The sequence below is a fragment of the Phallusia mammillata genome, chromosome 2, assembly GCF_965637545.1.
Source record: "Phallusia mammillata chromosome 2, kaPhaMamm4.hap1.1, whole genome shotgun sequence".
Classification (NCBI taxonomy): Eukaryota; Metazoa; Chordata; class Ascidiacea; order Phlebobranchia; family Ascidiidae; genus Phallusia; species Phallusia mammillata.
Window position 1 is genome coordinate 23,341,077 of NC_137253.1, and position 18,053 is coordinate 23,359,129.

General features: G+C 36.1%; 3 protein-coding genes across 7 annotated transcripts; 1 reads left to right on the plus strand and 2 right to left on the minus strand.

Moving 5' to 3' along the window:
- Nucleotides 1-2,593: 2,593 nt before the first annotated feature.
- LOC145214662 (uncharacterized) lies at nt 2,594-8,223 on the plus strand. Of its 5 annotated transcripts, none has more exons than XM_080083234.1 (13): nt 2,594-3,193; nt 3,286-3,458; nt 3,625-3,830; nt 3,920-4,010; nt 4,063-4,153; nt 4,221-4,343; nt 4,406-4,579; nt 4,940-5,041; nt 5,111-5,203; nt 5,616-5,759; nt 6,168-6,299; nt 7,167-7,322; nt 7,694-8,223. In XM_080083234.1, the coding sequence occupies exons 1-13, from the start codon at nt 3,008-3,010 to the stop codon at nt 7,919-7,921; spliced, it is 1,899 nt and encodes a 632-aa protein (XP_079939360.1). In that variant the 5' UTR covers nt 2,594-3,007; the 3' UTR covers nt 7,922-8,223. The 5 variants fall into 5 exon arrangements, with proteins under 5 accessions (XP_079939360.1, XP_079939362.1, XP_079939359.1 ...); XM_080083236.1 differs by having other exon boundaries at nt 3,917-4,010; nt 7,680-7,815; XM_080083233.1 differs by having other exon boundaries at nt 2,595-3,193; nt 3,917-4,010.
- A 594-nt stretch (nt 8,224-8,817) lies between these two features.
- LOC145213934 (NADH dehydrogenase [ubiquinone] 1 alpha subcomplex subunit 10, mitochondrial-like) lies at nt 8,818-10,884 on the minus strand. Its single transcript, XM_080082339.1, has 3 exons — nt 10,166-10,884; nt 9,840-10,040; nt 8,818-9,323 (listed from the first exon to the last, which is right to left on the minus strand). Exons 1-3 carry the CDS (start codon nt 10,814-10,816, stop codon nt 9,054-9,056), a joined length of 1,122 nt encoding a protein of 373 aa, XP_079938465.1. The 5' UTR covers nt 10,817-10,884; the 3' UTR covers nt 8,818-9,053.
- A 1,938-nt stretch (nt 10,885-12,822) lies between these two features.
- On the minus strand, nt 12,823-16,613 carry LOC145213935 (2-Hydroxyacid oxidase 1-like). Its single transcript, XM_080082341.1, has 9 exons — nt 16,286-16,613; nt 15,201-15,352; nt 15,004-15,119; nt 14,674-14,813; nt 13,933-14,102; nt 13,726-13,817; nt 13,507-13,665; nt 13,328-13,397; nt 12,823-13,224 (listed from the first exon to the last, which is right to left on the minus strand). Exons 1-9 carry the CDS (start codon nt 16,417-16,419, stop codon nt 13,148-13,150), a joined length of 1,110 nt encoding a protein of 369 aa, XP_079938467.1. The 5' UTR covers nt 16,420-16,613; the 3' UTR covers nt 12,823-13,147.
- Between the last annotated feature and the right edge of the window lie 1,440 nt (nt 16,614-18,053).

Below are 18,053 nucleotides of genomic sequence, written 5' to 3' on the forward strand. Positions count from 1 at the left end.
GCATCTTTCTGCTGTTACATAGTATAACTAGTTGCCCATATTTGTTAGTTACGTTGATAACTGTACCCAACAGAACGTATATCGACGTATAATCTGTACATGAATACAACTTTCGAATCTCAAATAAAGTGTGTAAAAACAATATCGGTATAAAATTAAAATGTAAGCCGCCCTCGATTGTAAGCCGCCCCCGAATATAAGCCGCACAAACGGCGGGTAAAAAACAATATAAGCCGCGGCTTACAATCGAGTAAATACGGTATATTATTTTCTTTAGGTAATACAGGGTTGCCAATTTGGCGGATTTGGCCCCCAATTTCACAAATTTGGCGTTTTTAAAAAGTGGTTATTGGCACCAAAAATTGCAACTGGCGGTTTGGCGGATATTTTTGTAAAATTTGGCGGTTTATAGAACTGGATGACACCCAAGTGATTTCTTTGGCGTTTTTGCTTTTTTTAATGAACGTTTGGTCATTGTTTGTCAAAGGGTTATCTTTTTGACCCACAAAATCTAGATTTGATTCATTAGCTGCGCTTTTGCAATGCAGGTTAAGGTTATCTTTTATTTAGTGACTGCTTACGTCATGGATGCCCCTGTTTAGCCAACCAATACAATAGTAGTCTCTACTCTCTGACTAGACTAGACATTAGAAAATAAGATAGAAATCCGAATGTTTGTGTCAGGAGTGACATACAGCGAGTGTACCATTGAAGTTAAATAGTTTTGAATGTTTAATATTGTTATTTAAAAAGTGGAAACCAGCATACGACAGTAAGGGAAAGTGAATGAAAGTGGAAAAACACTTCTTGTTCTAAGCCATTGTAGGAATCCAAGTCAAACTAATGCTGACTGGTAAATTGCATCGCCAATAATGTTGAAGGACTTTACTTTTAACTAACTGTATTTCGCTTAATATGGTGGTAATAATCCTGATCTTGAAACCCTAATGACTACGTTATGTTCAGTAAATAAGTGGATTTTTATTCGCCAAGTAAATGTTCGAGTGAAAATAGAAAACCCTGAATAGGCAATAGGTGCGTATGTTTACGGCTTTTTGGAAATGTTGTTTTTGGAACTTACCTCTTTTCCAGTACTGGACGGGAAATGAAGTTTCCAGGTACACAAACGAACGGTCCCGCACAGTCATTCAAATATTCTACTTACCAAATCAATACAGTTCGGCTAATGAAGTGACTTCTACAGCTGTATAATATACGTTCTCCTGCTAGTTTTGTAAAAAAATGTTTGGCGGGATTTTTGGCGTTAAACAATTTTTGTTTGGCGCTTTTTTGTTGTGGTTGGCGCTGTTTTGGGAGTTTTTGGCACCTTTCAGCAATTTGTATCTGGCAACCCTGGTGTGATATGTTATTTCAGCTTTGCCACTCACTGAGTTACCTCTGTGGGCCATTTCTCACAGTTAAAAAACTACATTGCTACGTGACTGAGATTGATGATATTCGCCGATTAAAGCATTTCATTTGATGGTGTCTGTCGGTGTTCTGGTTACGTACGTTGCGGTAATTACGGAGGCAGGAACTTGGCCGAATGGGCTGGCGCGCCTGACCCAGATTATTATTATTATTATTATTATAGTTTCCCACGCTCTTGGGCGCATTGGGCAGCAAGATTGTTCCACTTTTTTCTGTCTTTTGCAATTTCCTCTATCTCCTTTATGTTTAACCCTCTCATTTCTAGATCTTTGCGGAAAGTCTCCCTCCAGGTAAGCTTTGGTCTACCTCTTTTTCTTTTCCCTTGCGGTGTCCAGCTCATAGCGATTTTTGGAGCCCGTTCGTCTGACATGCGTAACACATGCCCTGCAAGTCTAAATCTCCGCGTCGACATGATGGCGCATAAAGGCTTGGTACCACTAATTTGGTACACCTCATCATTTGTAATGTGGTCCTTGTATGTGATATTTAGGATCCTTCGAAGACAACGCTGATGGAAAGCGCCCTGACCCAGATACAGACACAAAAAACCTTGATCGGGATTCGTCCCCGGGAGTGTCCTGGGTTCGAACCCCGTAAAAAAAATTATTACGGAGATTGCAGCGGTGACCTGTTACGTTGTCCGAAGAAGCTGGCCGCTTTACTAAGGGGACTGCGTAACACCAAGCAATCAAAAAGTTCGGTTTCGGCCCGAACTAAACATCGAAAAACAGCGTATTCGGCCAACCGAAACTTCGGTGCATCACTATTTATAACGCTGTTTGCCATGCGGTTGCACCAATGCATTGTTTGTAAAAAGATATTTTAACTTTTGATGACCCAAAAGTATCACTATCCTTGACCGACGCCCGACAGCACGCTGCAAAATATAATCGTTGCGGTCAGGGCACAGAATAGCCACTTTATGTGGTATGCGACATTTCAATTGTGTAAAAAAAATTCTATCGAATGTGGATACAGGAATAAAAGGTCCGTATCGGCAAGTTTTGACAAGAAGTTTAAGCTGCTCCCCTGTTTTATGACGTCAGGTGCTGCTCCATTGTTAAGTCACGGTTCGAAGGGTTTGTTTACATACGGTCCTGCGGTAAACTCAAAAATGTTCAGTGCACCGCTATGCTATAGCTTGTGTTGTGCTCCATGCCAACTAAGTGAAAGAGAATATTACATATTGCCGCGTTGCTCTCGCTGAGTAGTTATGACATGAGACAAAGTACTTGTCCAGGAGGCTAGAAGAGGACTTTTTACTGTTTGACTCAGTTTCAAGTGGCTTTATACTTTAACGATCTTTCTCAAGAGCTCTTTATTCACTCCTTAACTTTTTTTCTTGTGATTGTTTAGTCGCACTTGGTTTAAATGGAAAGCGTTAGCTACGTCAAAGGTCTGGATGGTTGGAAAGTTACTTTTGTGTAAAATGTTAATTAATGGCTGTGAATAAATACAAGTGTGTATTTAACTACTAAAGCAGTTTTAAGTATTTTTGTGATTGGCAGTATCATGGCGTGGTTACTTCATGACTGTTGGCAGTACATATAAAATGTGCTAAACGAAACACTGTAACATGGATCAAGTACTTCATTTGTATAACTTTGATATCCCGGAGGCTGAGGGATCAAGATATGTCCTCACAAGTCCAAGATCACTTGAAGCATGTTCCAGGTTGCACATCAAACCAGTACAACTGCTTCCTAAACCTTTTTCTGAGTTTGTTGCAGAAAATGCTGGAAAATCCACAGAATTTGTCCAGGTATTATTTTATTGGTAACAATTATTGTAGAAACACGTTTCAGTAAACAATTCTTGGAGAAGTCTAAAAACAATTTCAATATATTTTTTAAGATTATGTTTAATGATTGGGAAGAGAAGCGTGTACAAAAGTTAAAGAGATGCAGACATGAAAGGGAAAAAATAATCATGGAACATCAAGTTGCAAGTACCAAGGCTTCAAAAAATAAATCCAAAAACGAAAATAGAAACCCCAATTCTCTAAACAAGCCAAAGCCTTTGTCAAGGTACACTTTTTGGGCTGTAGATAAATTGCTCAGGCATTTGTGTTTACCCATTTTAAATGTACTACAGTAAAGGATTCTTCAGGAAGTATAATATAAGCCTTAAAAGAAAAAATCCCAATTGTTATTGCTAGGTCCACACTGGTCACTAAATACATTGTCTTTGTAGAATTTCCCCTGAAAAAAGTATGCAAAGCCCAAGGCAGCCCAAAAAGAAGGCAACCACTCAGTCAGTGTTTGTCAACAATTCAAACAATGTCATGAAAACCTGCAAACCACCAATCATCCAAACCGAATCACCATCAAGGGAACGAACTCCTGAGACTACTGAGCTGTTGCATGCCTCGTCATTATCTTCCAACAACTACCACCAAAGTTAGTATTTGTAAACATTTTAAAGGTTAAGAAGTCTACTAGTATGTTTATAACTTAACTTAATTTCATTTTTCTATTCTATGTAGTAGGTTTTGAAAGCCCTGAATCCGAACGATCTAGATCTATGGATCTCAACAAACTTAATCGATCGAGGAGCAAAAGTGTTGAGACCCAAAAGAGGTAACAACCATTTTTTTTAAATAAACATTTTTGTTACAATTCCATTTTTAAGGTCTTCTAAATTTTCTACCCAAAGTTTAAGATCTTCAGCCATGGGCTTTTCATCTCAACTGCCAAGCGGCTATGTAACCCCACAGATTGAGGTGAAAAATTGAGGAAAAAATGCTATTGATTATGAATTGTAAAATATTGCCACACTTTTTTTTCCAGAGAGACAAGCGGCTTGTTGTCTTTATGAAAGAAAAGAGAAAGCGCCAGGAAATGGAGGAAAAAGAAAGAAGAAACAAAATTCTGCAATGGAGTGAGGAAAAGCAAAAACATGATGAGGCCAAAGTGAGTGATCAAACTAATTGTTGTGTATGGGTAAATTACTATTTTACTTTGTGCATTGTAAGAGAAAAGAAGAACATTTACGGCAGAAAGAGCTAGCTGCATCCAAAGTTCACTGGCAAACAATTGTAAAGAAAAGTGAAGAAAAAAGAATCACACAACAGAAAGAACAAGAAGTTAAACTCTTACACCAACAAGAGATGATAGAAACAACTATAAAAGTAAACAAAGAGAAACAGGTATATATTTGTTTTATATATATTGTTGTTAAAATATGATTCAGGTGATTTTTGAAACAATGAAAATTTGCACAGTATATCCCTTTTAAAAAAAATGCTATTTAGTTTCAATTAGTTACCTTTTCAAAACTATCTTACAGGGTACTGTTGAATTGAAGTACATTTTGGAAGTAGTCTAGCAAATGTATGTTGTGCATCAGTAAATCGTTATGGTAGTTTAAAATAACATCACACAAATTTGTGGATTTTTTGTTGTTGCATTTAATTCTATTTTAAACTTTGCATAAATGTCCTAATTTTATTCTCACTTTTTTTAATCAAATATACTTTTTGGACTTGCAGCACAAATATTCTTTTTAGGAAAAACAAAGATTACGAAAACTTGAAGAAAGAAAAAAAGCTGTCCAGGAAAGAAAACATCAGCAAGAAAAAATGCTGGAATGTGTACAAAAAGAAGTTGAGGTGGTGTAAAATACATTGAATACTGGCAAACATTTGCTACTAAGTCTGAATAGGGTTTGTTGGTTTTAGGCATTTCAAGAGGCCACAAACCAGGATATACGCGGTCGGCTGGAAAAGGCTGAAAAGATTAAGCTTGAAGCTGAAATGAGGGAATTGGAAAAGGTTCGTTGCTATACAAGTGTAAACAAATGACATGTTTAATGATAAGCTGTGGTTATACTCTTTTGTTTTCTGTCACTTGTGAGTGCAAAAACTATCTGTCTATATCACAGTTTGTTTATTGTGCGATTGTTCATCCCCGTAACAATCCCATCCCTTTTCTTGCAATACACTGAGCACACATCAAGTAAACTTTAAATTCGTGTTACAGTGCAGGAACAAAATCAAAAACATATCACCATATTAATTTGCACTATGCATACATTTGCCTACTAATAATATGGTTGTTTATTTGAATGCTGTTGCAGTGTGCTGAATCTTTAATAGGAAAACAACAACAAAAACTTTACATTCATTTATCAGTGTCTGGTCAATATTGACACAAATGCCAAACATCCTCTTTTGTTTCCTGCAGGTCAAAATGATGAACCGAAGTCAGTGGGAGAGATTTAGGGAGGTTCAAAAACTTGTGAGATCAAAGCGAGAAGAGGAGGAGAGGATCAAGAAACAAGTAATCGAAGAGAAGATTCACAGAGCAGAGGAAAACCACCTTAAACAAGTATGTATATTTCCCACTGCCAACAAGATCATGTACCATCTCTGAAAATGCTTCCAATTACCTTCTGTGTTTTATTACTTTTCCTAGTTCCTACTTTGCATGGGTTTTAGTTTAAAAGTTCAAGTAACGTTCCAATTGTGACAACACACAAATGGTACTTTAAAAGCTGATTCTGTCTGCGCCGAAGCCAGCACGTTTCCTAGGGTTCTTCAATGTACTGTTTATGAAAAGGGCTGTGTGTAGTTTTGGTGTTGGTCGTCGGCCATCAAAACGAGGATTTGGTTTATTATTTTTATAACCAACTTTGCAAATGTGATATCTCCAGTTTCCCACCTTGTTCGTCACATTGCCGCGAACGAAAAGCTAATTCATTTCGGTGTACCCTTTTATTAACGAATATTTTTTCAGATTCTCGAGCGTAACAACACCCTGAAGAATCAGTGTCACGAAATACAAGAAAAAATCCGACAAACTAAAGAAAATCAGAAGCGCCTTGACCGACAGACTGAAGAACACTTGTACACTATCGCCGAGCATAAGGTTCCGTCTACTCTAACCAGTTGTATTGGTGATGAAATAGTTGTAGGTATTGGACATCTTTTACAGGGGGTCATATCATATACAGAGATTTTTAAAAGCCAAGCAAAAGAACTAGGATTACTGCGCTTGTTAATCTGAATGGAAAGTAAAATATATGCAGCTGCACATAGCGTGATATGCGAAGCTTAAATAACATTGCCGACCGTACGCAACACATCATTAGACACCTTGTTGTGCGCATTTATTCATCGGGGCAACCAAAATGTACAGGATCGTTACTAATCGGTTGGTACACCTTTACATTACTTGCTCTTTAAAATCACAGTGTACTTTTATGTCACTTGATCTTAATTTTAAATCGCTTGATGCACCTTTATATATGGTTTGGTGCTCCATTGTATAAACAGTGCTGTGGCAACAGGCATTCCAATCGAGGAAGAAGTACACTAAGCGGTATATTGGTGAATCAAGCAACCCAAGCAAAACTTTAAATTTAAGCCCGAAATCTATCAAGATATTTTAAACGCTTAAAGCCCGAATTCGACCTAGAAATCCTGCCTCGGCATACAAATGTTAATATTACAAGGTTAATATACATGTTTAATATTCATTCTTTTTGCTGTTGTGAGGCACAACATATTTTTATTTTGTCGATTTCAAGTGGCCGTTTTCACTTCATAAAATCATAGCACAAGTTCGCAGAAATTGACATAAATATTTCCATGCCAAAAAAGACACGTAAGGACTGCTAAGCTACAATACCGGGCGTGGTTGAAAAATAGTGAAAGCACTTGGCCGTAAAACAACTTGACTTCTGGATAGGCCCATTTGCACGCTATTTCTTCCAACAGCATTTTTTGTGTTTAGGCTGATTTGATAAAGCAAGCAGAAACAACCGCGTTGAAAAACACACAAAACAGGTCGAAGAGAGCCCAGAAGATGCGCATCTCATCAGAACAAAGCTGGAAAAGAAATCTTTCAATCATCCGAGAGAAAGATCAAGAACTAGTGCAAAAGACTATGGTGGGTTTCAGATTTCTTTAAGAGTTCAACAACAAATTTTTATTTTTTTGGACAATCATGCTAAAATAGTGTTTATGCGTTTGTGGGAAAATACGGCTTAGGACAGGTGATGGTGGCGGTTGGTTGCTTCTTGAAAGTTTGTTTCATTTTAACCACTGTGGGCGGAAAAATACTAAAAGCGTAGCACAATGAGTCCCTTGTTGAGCTGTTCTCCCTCGATGCAAGTCCATTGGATGATTTTCTCGAATGTTTTAATTGCCGAGGTTGTGTAGGTTGTAGAACGTTACTAGTTTAAACGAACATCATTTTGTTTGTATTATTAAAAAAATTGTCCATATACAATATTTCTAACACTAGATTAAATACAACAGGAGGACTTGGAAGCAAAGGAGAATCAGGCAAAGAAACATCTCCAGCTGAAGGAGGCAGCACTTGAATTTTCCAGAGTCCAAGCAAAGATTAACGAAGCAGAGCGAGAAATTGTAAAAAGGAAATCCTCTAATTTTAACGAAATGGCGCAAAAAGCAAAACTTGCGGCCAATGTCGGACGCGGGCCTCGGAGTTCGTTTGTAAATTATTCCACTGTTAAACTTGGATAAAGTGATAACTACTGTACTGTGGCATATAAGCTGACACTGTTTATCTGCAAACCTATTATGCCTCCACGACCTATCCTCATTGATTAAGGTTTACTTATGTGACCAACGTAAAGTACTGTTTGTGTTATTCACGTGACACTTTGGATCATGACGATGAGCAATGGCATGTGACGTTGTAGATTTATATAGTTTATTTTGTATGTTGGATTCATACTTGTATGAGTATATATGGTTTTGTATTGTAGCACTTTATAAATTAATGTGTAAGCACTGTGGATGAAATAAACTGTTTTTCAAGTGTAGATGTTATTTAATTTTATTCCAGTAATTATTTTAAACATTTAGGCCAGGGCAATGAACTGACTAAATTGCTAAAAAATAGATGCAATTAACTGTTTTCATTGCTCATTAGGGGTGTGCCAAACTGCAAATGTTCTGTTTGGCAAGCACCGAGCATCTCACGTTAAATCTCGGTGCATTATCACGTCACAAAAATTCCCTGGAAAATCAAAGTACCGCAAAATTACAATATTTTCTCGAAAGAGGTGATGACTGAATCCCTATTGCTCATAACTTTGCACAAAAGTACTTGCCCTGTTTTGGAGTGCTGTGGGTATTATTATCAATGCAAAAACTAGAAAGGTTGCTTTTCTATGTTTTGGCAATTTATATATTCTACATCTACATTATTTTTAGCAACATATTGAACACACCATTTGACCTACTAACATGATTATTTTGACAAGGAAAAACAAAAAGTCCCCATGCACATGTTTATGCCGATTGGGAACGGTATTAATATGATGTAAACATTTTAAATTACAAAGGACAAAGTGAGCAGAAAGCATTAAACCGGTCTATACTTTGCCAAAGCCCTAAATTAAACAAAACCCAAGTACTGTTTCTCAATTTTATTCCATGTCAAAATTAAGGGCCACACTGTGACAAAAGTTTCAAATCAAAACGTTCTAAACTGTGTTTCACAAATCGCAATATGTTTATGGTGACCTGTCAAAAACTCTGTAAATGTAACAAACATTTCATCTCTGAACTTTATTTTGTTTCATCAAGAAAAAGTAAGATTTATTACTGTTAGACTGTATATTCGAAAGACTGAAAATAAGTTACATGCTTAAGACTTCAGAAAAACCCATTTATCACCAAGCTTGGAATTGAAGCCCCTGTGATATGTACCAGGAGCAAGGTTTTCTTCCATTGAGTGAGCATCAAGCATCCAAAGTGGCTGCCATGTTTCTTCAAATGGACAATACATCCCCAGACGCCGGGAGCGCTCAGCATCATTGTACAACAAGTTTAGCAACTGTCTGTAGTAATTGTTACTGCCATCCCACCAGTGGTCTGGTGCAAGAAGGGAAGGCATGTCATCAAGTTGCTCTACAACCTAATAAGATTTGAACAGCTGTTATAAACGTATCTAACACCTAAATGGTGTTTTGATACCTAAATCCCATAAAACATATATCTGATAATAAGACAAGAAAAAGAAGAGATTTCACTTTCCATTATACCAATGTTACAAACTTGTAAGGAGAAGATTTTACGAATAGAATGGGGTAGGCAGAATTACATATTTGTTTTAATAAAACTAGTTGACTACAAAAAATCCTTAAGTACCATATACACTGTTCTTACGAATGAAAACAAAGTAACTATTTACATGCAGCATAAATAGACCCAAAATCAATGCAACAAATATACATCAATTTGAGCATTTTTTTCAACTTTGGTGTATTGGAAAACCGTTGTTGTCTTTTTACCATACAAACTGAAACAACAACTTTAAAACTACATGATATATATATTGTGGCATCATTGATGTAACCAAACCTGCATTGTGTTATTCATATCACCATAAACATGCAAGAGAAACATTAAATATATTATATAAGAAACTTACATCTTCAATGTCACCACCATTTGACCAATCAAGTGTAATAACATTGACACCCTTGTCCCTGCACTTTGGTAGAAATTTTGTTTTGTATATTCGCTCCACATGCTTCAGGTAGTCAAGAGGAATGTTCTTTTCTGCCTCGTTGTCTCCTGCCTGGATGTTTTCATAGCACCGCTCCGCAGGCACATCCAAGTACAGAATTACCTGCAATAAACAATAAAACAAAAGTTGTTGAATAAAAATTTGCTTAGAAATAACATCTTTCAGGGCCAGAAACAACACTCCTGTTTTGTTTGCCTAGTTAAGCAACACACTACAGTATTGTATACCTGAGGAGGGAGCATATTTTCATCCGCATGATAATGAAAAAGGTCGTAGTAATCCCAGTATTTTTTGTCAATCCAAGCCATTTTTCTTTGTGCATCTGCACGAACCACATCACTATGGAAATGTTGAACCATTACCACACCTTCTCCTTTCTCAAGAATATTGATCATGGCATCTCTGTACTGGTGGAATCTACAACAAGTCAGTTGTTGTTGATATCTAAATGTGTGAACCCAATCTGTTGGATCGGTCCACAGTTTGTCTTCAGATAGTAATCGGCTTTTTTGCATTACCGACTTGGGATTCAAATTCCACTTAACCTTTTCATCGGGGTATGTGCGGGATAGTCGAATAAGATCATAATTAGTGGTTGCTTGTGGAAAGAATTTAACCGGCAATTTTTCTGCTAACTCTTTGGCAAATTTGCTTTTTCCAGATGACATGTTTCCCTCAATGCAAAAAAACTTATTCCACTTGTCATTATCAAGGTGATGTCGGGGGTTGTCAAAGTAGTTAAACCGAATTTTCTGAATAAATTCACCAAGAGTGGCATATCCAACTTTTTGTTGAACTACCAAGCCAAAAAATTTTGCAGCATCAGACCCTTTTTGCAGCATGCATTTTCTAAAAGTAATTCTGCTTGCATTCAGCATTTTGAAACCAATTTTAACCAGTGTTCATACTAAACATAGTTCTAAATAAGTCAACAGTTATTTATATTTGTACATGAGAGATAATTCACAAATTTGTTTTTGAGTTAGTTTTAATTTTCTGGCTGAATTAAAACTAAGAAAAATATCTATATCTAATTTATATATACATATGTAATGCATATGTGGTATACCACAAATGCAAACCAAAAAGTTCACCTCGGGGACAGAGTGTTGGAAGTTTATAAACTCATAAAAGTCATAAACCCATATAGGCTTGATATCATCATGTATCTTTGTTTTTGAAACTTGCTTAGTAAGGATTTTTTTCTTTGCTTAGAAGTGCAAGTCTCGCACTATTGCCCATGGCCCATGCCATTTACAAAATGGCTTCTTAAATCACCAAAAACAACCGTAAAAGCGAACTGCCAGTCTGCCACAGTCAAAGTATATATAAAACACAGACTTGACTGTTTTCTACATACTTTGGCCACAGTTGCAAGCCCAACGTAGCTGCGCTTACGTTTACGTTATACACAAAGCGCCCTATTTTGACACCAAACGTAGCAATCTCAAAATTCCAAAACACTCTCGACCAGTATGTAGTATCACTATCTATGCCTCGACAATAAAATAAAAACGTTCTCCTCGTCTCTACCAAAGTCTATCTTTGGTCTCTACGATTTCCTTTTCCCAATTTCTTTTTTTTAATAACAACAAATGCATAGGCCTACTTTTTTTCTGGGGGCAAAGAAATTAGGGCCCTTTACAAACAGCAGATCTTCCTAGGAGTGTGTGATGTTCGGTTGGGTAAATGCAATGGATATTGTGTACTCCTAATATAAAGTAATCATACTAAAATAATCGGTACAAAAATATAGTAGTGCTATTATTTTGCCTAAAACTTCCTTACGAGCTAACCTTCTTTTAGTCGATTTTGAATCGACAACCCACATTCACGTAGAAGCAGTAAATCATTTTAAAGGAAAGTCTACTCGAGCTGGTTTTGGTAAGTGACAGCTGCAGTCAGGGAGTTTAATTTTTTTATTCCCGGACAAAATCGTAGCACCACAATTGCGCTAAAATATTCAGTGCTTTTGTCGCCGAATTGGGCTACTTTTAACATCGAGTTGCGGGCTTTTTTCATGAGTTGCGGGTTGCACCTTTTTGGGCGGGTTTGTAAATGACATTTTCTACCGTATGACGAGTAATGATGGCATTATTATTGTGACGTCAAAAACGTTGTAAGTTCAATTTTGACAAGGAAACTAATGAAACTGCCGAGCGTCGGAGATTTAACATCCAGCTGAGCAAAAGGATGCTTTCAGTCGACGCAATGCAACGTTCATTTTTCAAACAAAGAAATTTAATAAACGCGTTCGTTGTTACCACGTAACAAAAATTGTCTCTTGGCAAAAATCATTGTTTTAACGGTTATCTTACTTTGTTATTAATGCGGAATATTTTTCTTTCAAGTAGAGATTACAAAATTTAAAAAAGCACGAAAAGTGGGTAAATCCAATACAGTGTTACTGGAAACAGCTCAATTTCAAGTTTAAAATGCACAAAAATCAAACCTGAAACGGAGAAACCTGAAAAATTGTCACACAAACAGCAGTGAAAATCAATTGTATTTTAGGTATTTGTAAAATTGGGCTCCTTTTGACGGGTAAAGTTGCGCCTTTTCACAAATTGACCTGGCAACACTGAAAATATTCACCAAGCCGATGGTGTGCAACGTTTAGATGTTAAAAAGCGCGACAAAGTTGAGGCATTTCATTCAGTCCGATTACAAGTTTATTAAAGCAATAATTTCGTTGAATAGTACAAAGGCAATATATAAGCGCATGGTAAATCACCAGCATTTCTTCACAAAACACAATATATATGTAGGCCTATTGCTATGTAAGTACCACATAACGAGGCATTTAAAACACTAGTATGGTGCTAAAAGATTGAAACTTTAAAACACTATGGTGTACAATGATTGACATGCTTGTTATACAAACTCAAGTAAAACGAATCGATCAAGCTCGAGATGTTGTAAACTTGTGTTTTACACTCATTTTCTAAACGCTTTGGAAGTTGTGCAAAAAGATAAAAATGAAAAACATGTGGCAAAAGCGAAAACGGACACCAAAGATGATTTTTTTCATCACAAATGATGATTTTCAAGAAATTTGAACGTTAAAAAAATCAGTGGCCGTTATACTGCAACATATTAACGTGCGAATTGAAAAACGTGTTTTGTATCTTGTTGTGTTTTTTAACCGATGCTGAAAACATTGATGCGATATGGTGCAAATGTGCAAAGTTTATGCGATAAAGCAAAATTTAAAGGTTGGAAGGATAAAATGTTTGGGGAACTACCAAGTTTTTCCCTTCCTGAAGCTCTTTTACAGAACGACAACCTGTAGGAATTGGAAAACACATCAAACGATTTGATAATGCGAATGAAATGTCATGCAAGAAACTTATATTCTTGCTTGTAAGGCCATAGTCGTAGTTACTTACCCATCAGTTGCATCGACATTTTAAATTCATCCCTCAGAATTGACAATACGCTTTTAACACCGTTTTCACCCTGCAACGAAAAATCGAAAGTTCCAGAAAATAATTAGATTTAACATTTGACAAAAAAACATTTTTACGCAGGTGTTGGATGTCAAATGTGATCCAAATTAATCACTTACGTCGTAAGCTAATCCCCAGAGTACAGGTCGTCCGACAAACACTGCTTTGGCCCCCATTGCAACTGCCTTCAAAACGTCTGTACCGGTCCTAACACCTCCATCCAAAAACACATCACATTTTCCATTGACAGCTTTAACGATTTCGGGGAGAGCATCAATCTTCAAATGTTAGAAAATGTTATACTTTGGGGGAACACACAACAGAAAAACGGTAAATACTGTGGCAGGAACTCCATCCAGCTGGCGTGCTCCATGGTTGGACACTACAATCCCATCTACCTTGTGTTCAACAGCTTTTTGAGCCATTTCAGCTAAACAATGTTCAAAGAAAGTTGAAGGCAAATCAAGTAACCACAATAAACAAAACCTGAATAGGGTCAATAGGGCAAAAGTAAAATCGTTCTGTTGACAAATACATGTAGTTACCTGTTATAATTCCTTTTAAAACAACTGGCAGTTTAGAAATACTTTTTAGCCATAAAATATCTTTCCATTGTAGAGCTGGATCGATGTACTTTGTCGCAAATTCTTCAATGCCAGAACCATCAACACCTTGTATTCCCTTGGACATTTTTTGTGATTGAAAATTTGCGAGTCTGTTAAAGTCAACTTGTGGCTTAAAACTCCGGCATTTCACACGGTATGTTATGCCGTGCTACATCTTAACTCAAATTTGGAACACTTAAAGATAGATTTGGCCTAACACCTCTAATAACATAGTGTGGTTTGTTAAAACAGTTTACAAGTTAAGAAACAAATAAAGGGAAGCATTACACTACAATGATTTGTTATTCAATTTGAATAATTTGTTTGGTTGTGCGAGTAAATTGAGCAATTTGCACACTGCAAAAACAAGTAAGATCACCTATAAACTATTTTCACCTATACGTTAGTTATTATTTGAAGAATCTTTGGTGGATTGAATTGAATGGCAAACAACAGTGACCCTGGCAACACCTTGAAAAATGTTGCCAAATTCAGCACTGTTTAACAATTTGCATGCTGTGTGGCGTCGCCACATTAAGGGGGCATCAAACTATTTTACAAATTTAACCCTAAAAAATTATGTATAAAACAAACATAAACAAATCTGACAATCAATTATAAACATTATCAATTGATCATAAACAAATCTGACAAACAAAATCAAGAAAAAAGGTGACTGACTTTAAATGTGAAGGAAGTTGAAGATGGTTTCGAACATCATCATATCTTCTTCCAAGAATTGGGGTGTCAACAGTTACAAATAAGGCTTTATAGCCACTTTTCTCCGCTCTTTCAACTATGTTTTTCGTGACTTCTCTAGTCTGCAAGAAAAAAAGAGGTATTTGTGACCATGCTCCCAAAGTTGACTTTTTTAGTTTTGAAATCCACGCTTTAAGAGTGGTCACCAAATCAACTTTTGAGCAACCAATAGGAAGAGAACTTTATTTAAAGCTGTCTTTATTAAACCAATGTAGTTGCTATAAGGAAATTTTCTGACATGTGTTTATTAACCTTAAAGATATACAGTTGCATCCACTTCAGAGAACCAGGTGTAGCTTCTGCAATATCTTCTATGCTGGTCGTGGATACAGTGCTTTGCATAAAACCAGACCCCAGTGATGAAGCAGCTGTAAATAAAATTGCAATCTGTATGAATTGTTTTAAGTGGGGACATCATTTTATTATTTTTTTTATTGAAACTTCCAAACCTTTTGCAGCAGCGATTTCTCCACCCTCATGAGCTAACTTGTTCATTGCTGTAGAAGCAATACAAACAGGAAACTCAATTGTATCACCAAGTACAGAACTTGATGTGTCCACTTGGGATACATCATTTAATACATATGGGCGCAGCCGATACCTGATGGAAAAGCATCAAAAATTTATAAAACTTAACACAAAGCACTAAACATGCGCCAAAAATATGCCACAATATACAAAACTAAAAAAACACTTGTTGGTGGCCTACAGATGTGCCAATTGGTGACCTACAGTTGCAAGAATATACAGGATGTTCTACTTGATTGATATTGATACTTGGTAGTCAGTGACGTTTGACCTTGACCGCATGTATTGTCCATTAAATGCGAACTTAGTATGTGCATCATTGAACGCAATTAGTTTAAAACATTGATATAAAGATATTGATAAGATATATATGTCAGCTCATACAAGCAATATTGCTCTAAAGTGGACTTTAAACTCTGTATAGGGGTTATCAAGAAATCTATACTGCCTCCAGCTTTACCACAATTTGCATGCAGTAAAGTAAGTTTGCTGTATCAATAATATACAAACTACGTTGTTTGCATAATATTATAAGTTTAGTAAGCTTTTGCATTTTAAAAGTGATTTTGGTTTGTCATAATTCAGTGTGCTTGTATTTAACAACACAAGGTTCAGTTGAAAACATTCATAAGAACGGAATTTTAGGTTAGGCCTGATTCGGCCGAAACTATTCGGTATATGTTTCGGTCCGAACCTTTTTAGATGGGTTTGGTGCATCACTAATTAACACCCTGTATATTAATATTGTGCAAATTTATTGTCAACATCTACCATGATACATATGTATAGAATTTAACATTTTTTCAACATGAATAATTATTGTATGAGTTATTGCCAAAACACTGGCAAATACAATGAAGCAATCATATTTATCAATATAAAGGTTCGTTTAAACAAAACAAAAATATAGGCTGCATCAATTATACGATGGTGTAATGGTTAATATAAACAGGAAAAGTATAACTTTTTTATCACTACAACACAAATCATGCACAAAAAACATTACCTTTTAAATGCAGCACAGTTATCTTGCAATGTTTGTTCTTCTGTTGCTCCACTGCAATAATAGTCCCAGGCATTTTTAGTCAGCTTGTTCTTTGCCCAGGGCTCAAAGTCATTGACACAAATAGGTTGGGACATTACAAATAAACTTTCAACACTACACCCAAAGAGTTCTATTCACACAATAAAAAGCATTAGAAACAAAAAAACAAAATTGAGTATTTATCTAAATCAGTGGTTCCCAACCTGGGCTTTGTAGACACTCAAGGGGCTGATGGAGTCATTCTAGGTATTTTTTTCCCAAAAATAAAGTTTCGATAAAGTTTTCTAAACAAACTGTCTACAGTATGTTTTTTTGTATGACTATATTAAGCAAAACCTTGCTCCAAATGTAAAAAACTTTTTAAAAAAACCTAAAAAGCATATTTAAATCGACCTGTAAGTACTATAATGAACCATTTCCTAGCATAAACAAATGTTCTACCAAACCACTAGACTAGACCCTAATGACACTGTCTGCAATCCCATGTTCATAACAAGCTTCCTGTGTCTGATCACGTTTCAAAAAGGATTACGCATACAGTATAAAAACAAAAGGATAAGCATGCTTGCATTGTAAAATAGTTTCAGAAAGGCTATTTTCACCATATTAATGCAAGTTAGGTGTGAAAGCAAAGTAAATGTGCTTGTGATACTGTAGCTCTCAAAGAAATAACACATTGGTTCAAGTTCCTGTATTTGCTATTGATTTGGCCTACATCATGCTATTGATTTGATCTACACAGTTTATTTACATTACCAGTAATGAATATGAGTTTGTTTTGCTTTCAATTGGGTACCTATCTTTTGTTTAACAATTAGACAGTGTTTAACAACGTAATTGTTTCCACAAGCAGAAATGAATGGGTCCCCACACAAGCGTACACACACACACTAGTTGCAGATTGCAGTACAAACAGTGTGCGATCATTTTGTTAACAAATTTAAAAAAAAGTCCATTTGTTGAATTCAATATGTCTTGTCTACATTATTTTGACATCGGATTTTCAGCATATTTTTATAAAGAAGAGCAATTAATCAAAAAATATACACAATTCTATAAAAAATTTAGGCTATTATTGTTACTTTATTGTAGTCCAGAAATAATGTTGTTTCTGCAAAGACATTTTAGTCTGTAGTCAGTTGTAAAACAGTTGCAACTTCTGCCAGAAAACCCTATAGAACAGTGGTTCCTTTTTGTATAGTTTCCCACAAGTCAATCACCAAGTTCGAATTTCCCCCATGTTATTTTTATAAATTGTTTGTATCCTACATTAACAAACATTTTGTATTAAAAAAATGAAAAGTATGAAAAACTTTAAATGAAATAATGTTGTAAAGCAATTTGGTTGGACCAGCAGGAGAATAAAAGCATACGGCAACCATTTTTAACTGGAAGGCAGGATTTGACCCACGGGCTCAAATTTGGTGACTCCTGAATTAGACAAATAAGGACTACAGTCAAAAATAAGGACATTTCTTAGAAATAAGGACAATGAACTTTTCTAAGACATAGCCCTTCAAAATAAGTACAAATCTTAGAAATAAAGACGGTATGGCAACCCTGAATATATATCAGGAAGTCGAACTGCTTGTCATATGGGTTCAGGTTCCGTAGCGGGTTCACTAGGTTTTGTTTTTAAGGGTTCGGTTCAGGTTTTTAAAAATGTATATTTTCGGGTTCGGGTTTTGTTCCTGTTTGGGCAAATTATCCGGTCCGAACTGGTTGCGGT

Bases quoted from the DNA above. Each gene is read 5' to 3' on its own strand.
- LOC145214662 (XM_080083233.1), top strand. From the start codon at position 3,008: ATGGATCAAGTACTTCATTTGTATAACTTTGATATCCCGGAGGCTGAG. The intron at 3,831-3,916 runs GTTAGTATTTGT...TATTCTATGTAG, and splicing joins TTCCAACAACTACCACCAAA to TAGGTTTTGAAAGCCCTGAA. The intron at 4,154-4,220 runs GTGAAAAATTGA...TTTTTTTTCCAG, and splicing joins ATGTAACCCCACAGATTGAG to AGAGACAAGCGGCTTGTTGT.
- LOC145213934 (XM_080082339.1), bottom strand. From the start codon at position 10,816: ATGCTGAATGCAAGCAGAATTACTTTTAGAAAATGCATGCTGCAAAAA. The intron at 10,041-10,165 runs GTATACAATACT...TGTTTATTGCAG, and splicing joins AAAATATGCTCCCTCCTCAG to GTAATTCTGTACTTGGATGT. The intron at 9,324-9,839 runs GTAAGTTTCTTA...AAATCTTATTAG, and splicing joins ATGGTGGTGACATTGAAGAT to GTTGTAGAGCAACTTGATGA.
- LOC145213935 (XM_080082341.1), bottom strand. From the start codon at position 16,419: ATGTCCCAACCTATTTGTGTCAATGACTTTGAGCCCTGGGCAAAGAAC. The intron at 15,120-15,200 runs GTTTGGAAGTTT...TTTTATTTACAG, and splicing joins AGAAATCGCTGCTGCAAAAG to CTGCTTCATCACTGGGGTCT. The intron at 13,666-13,725 runs GTATTTACCGTT...TAACATTTGAAG, and splicing joins TGGATGGAGTTCCTGCCACA to ATTGATGCTCTCCCCGAAAT.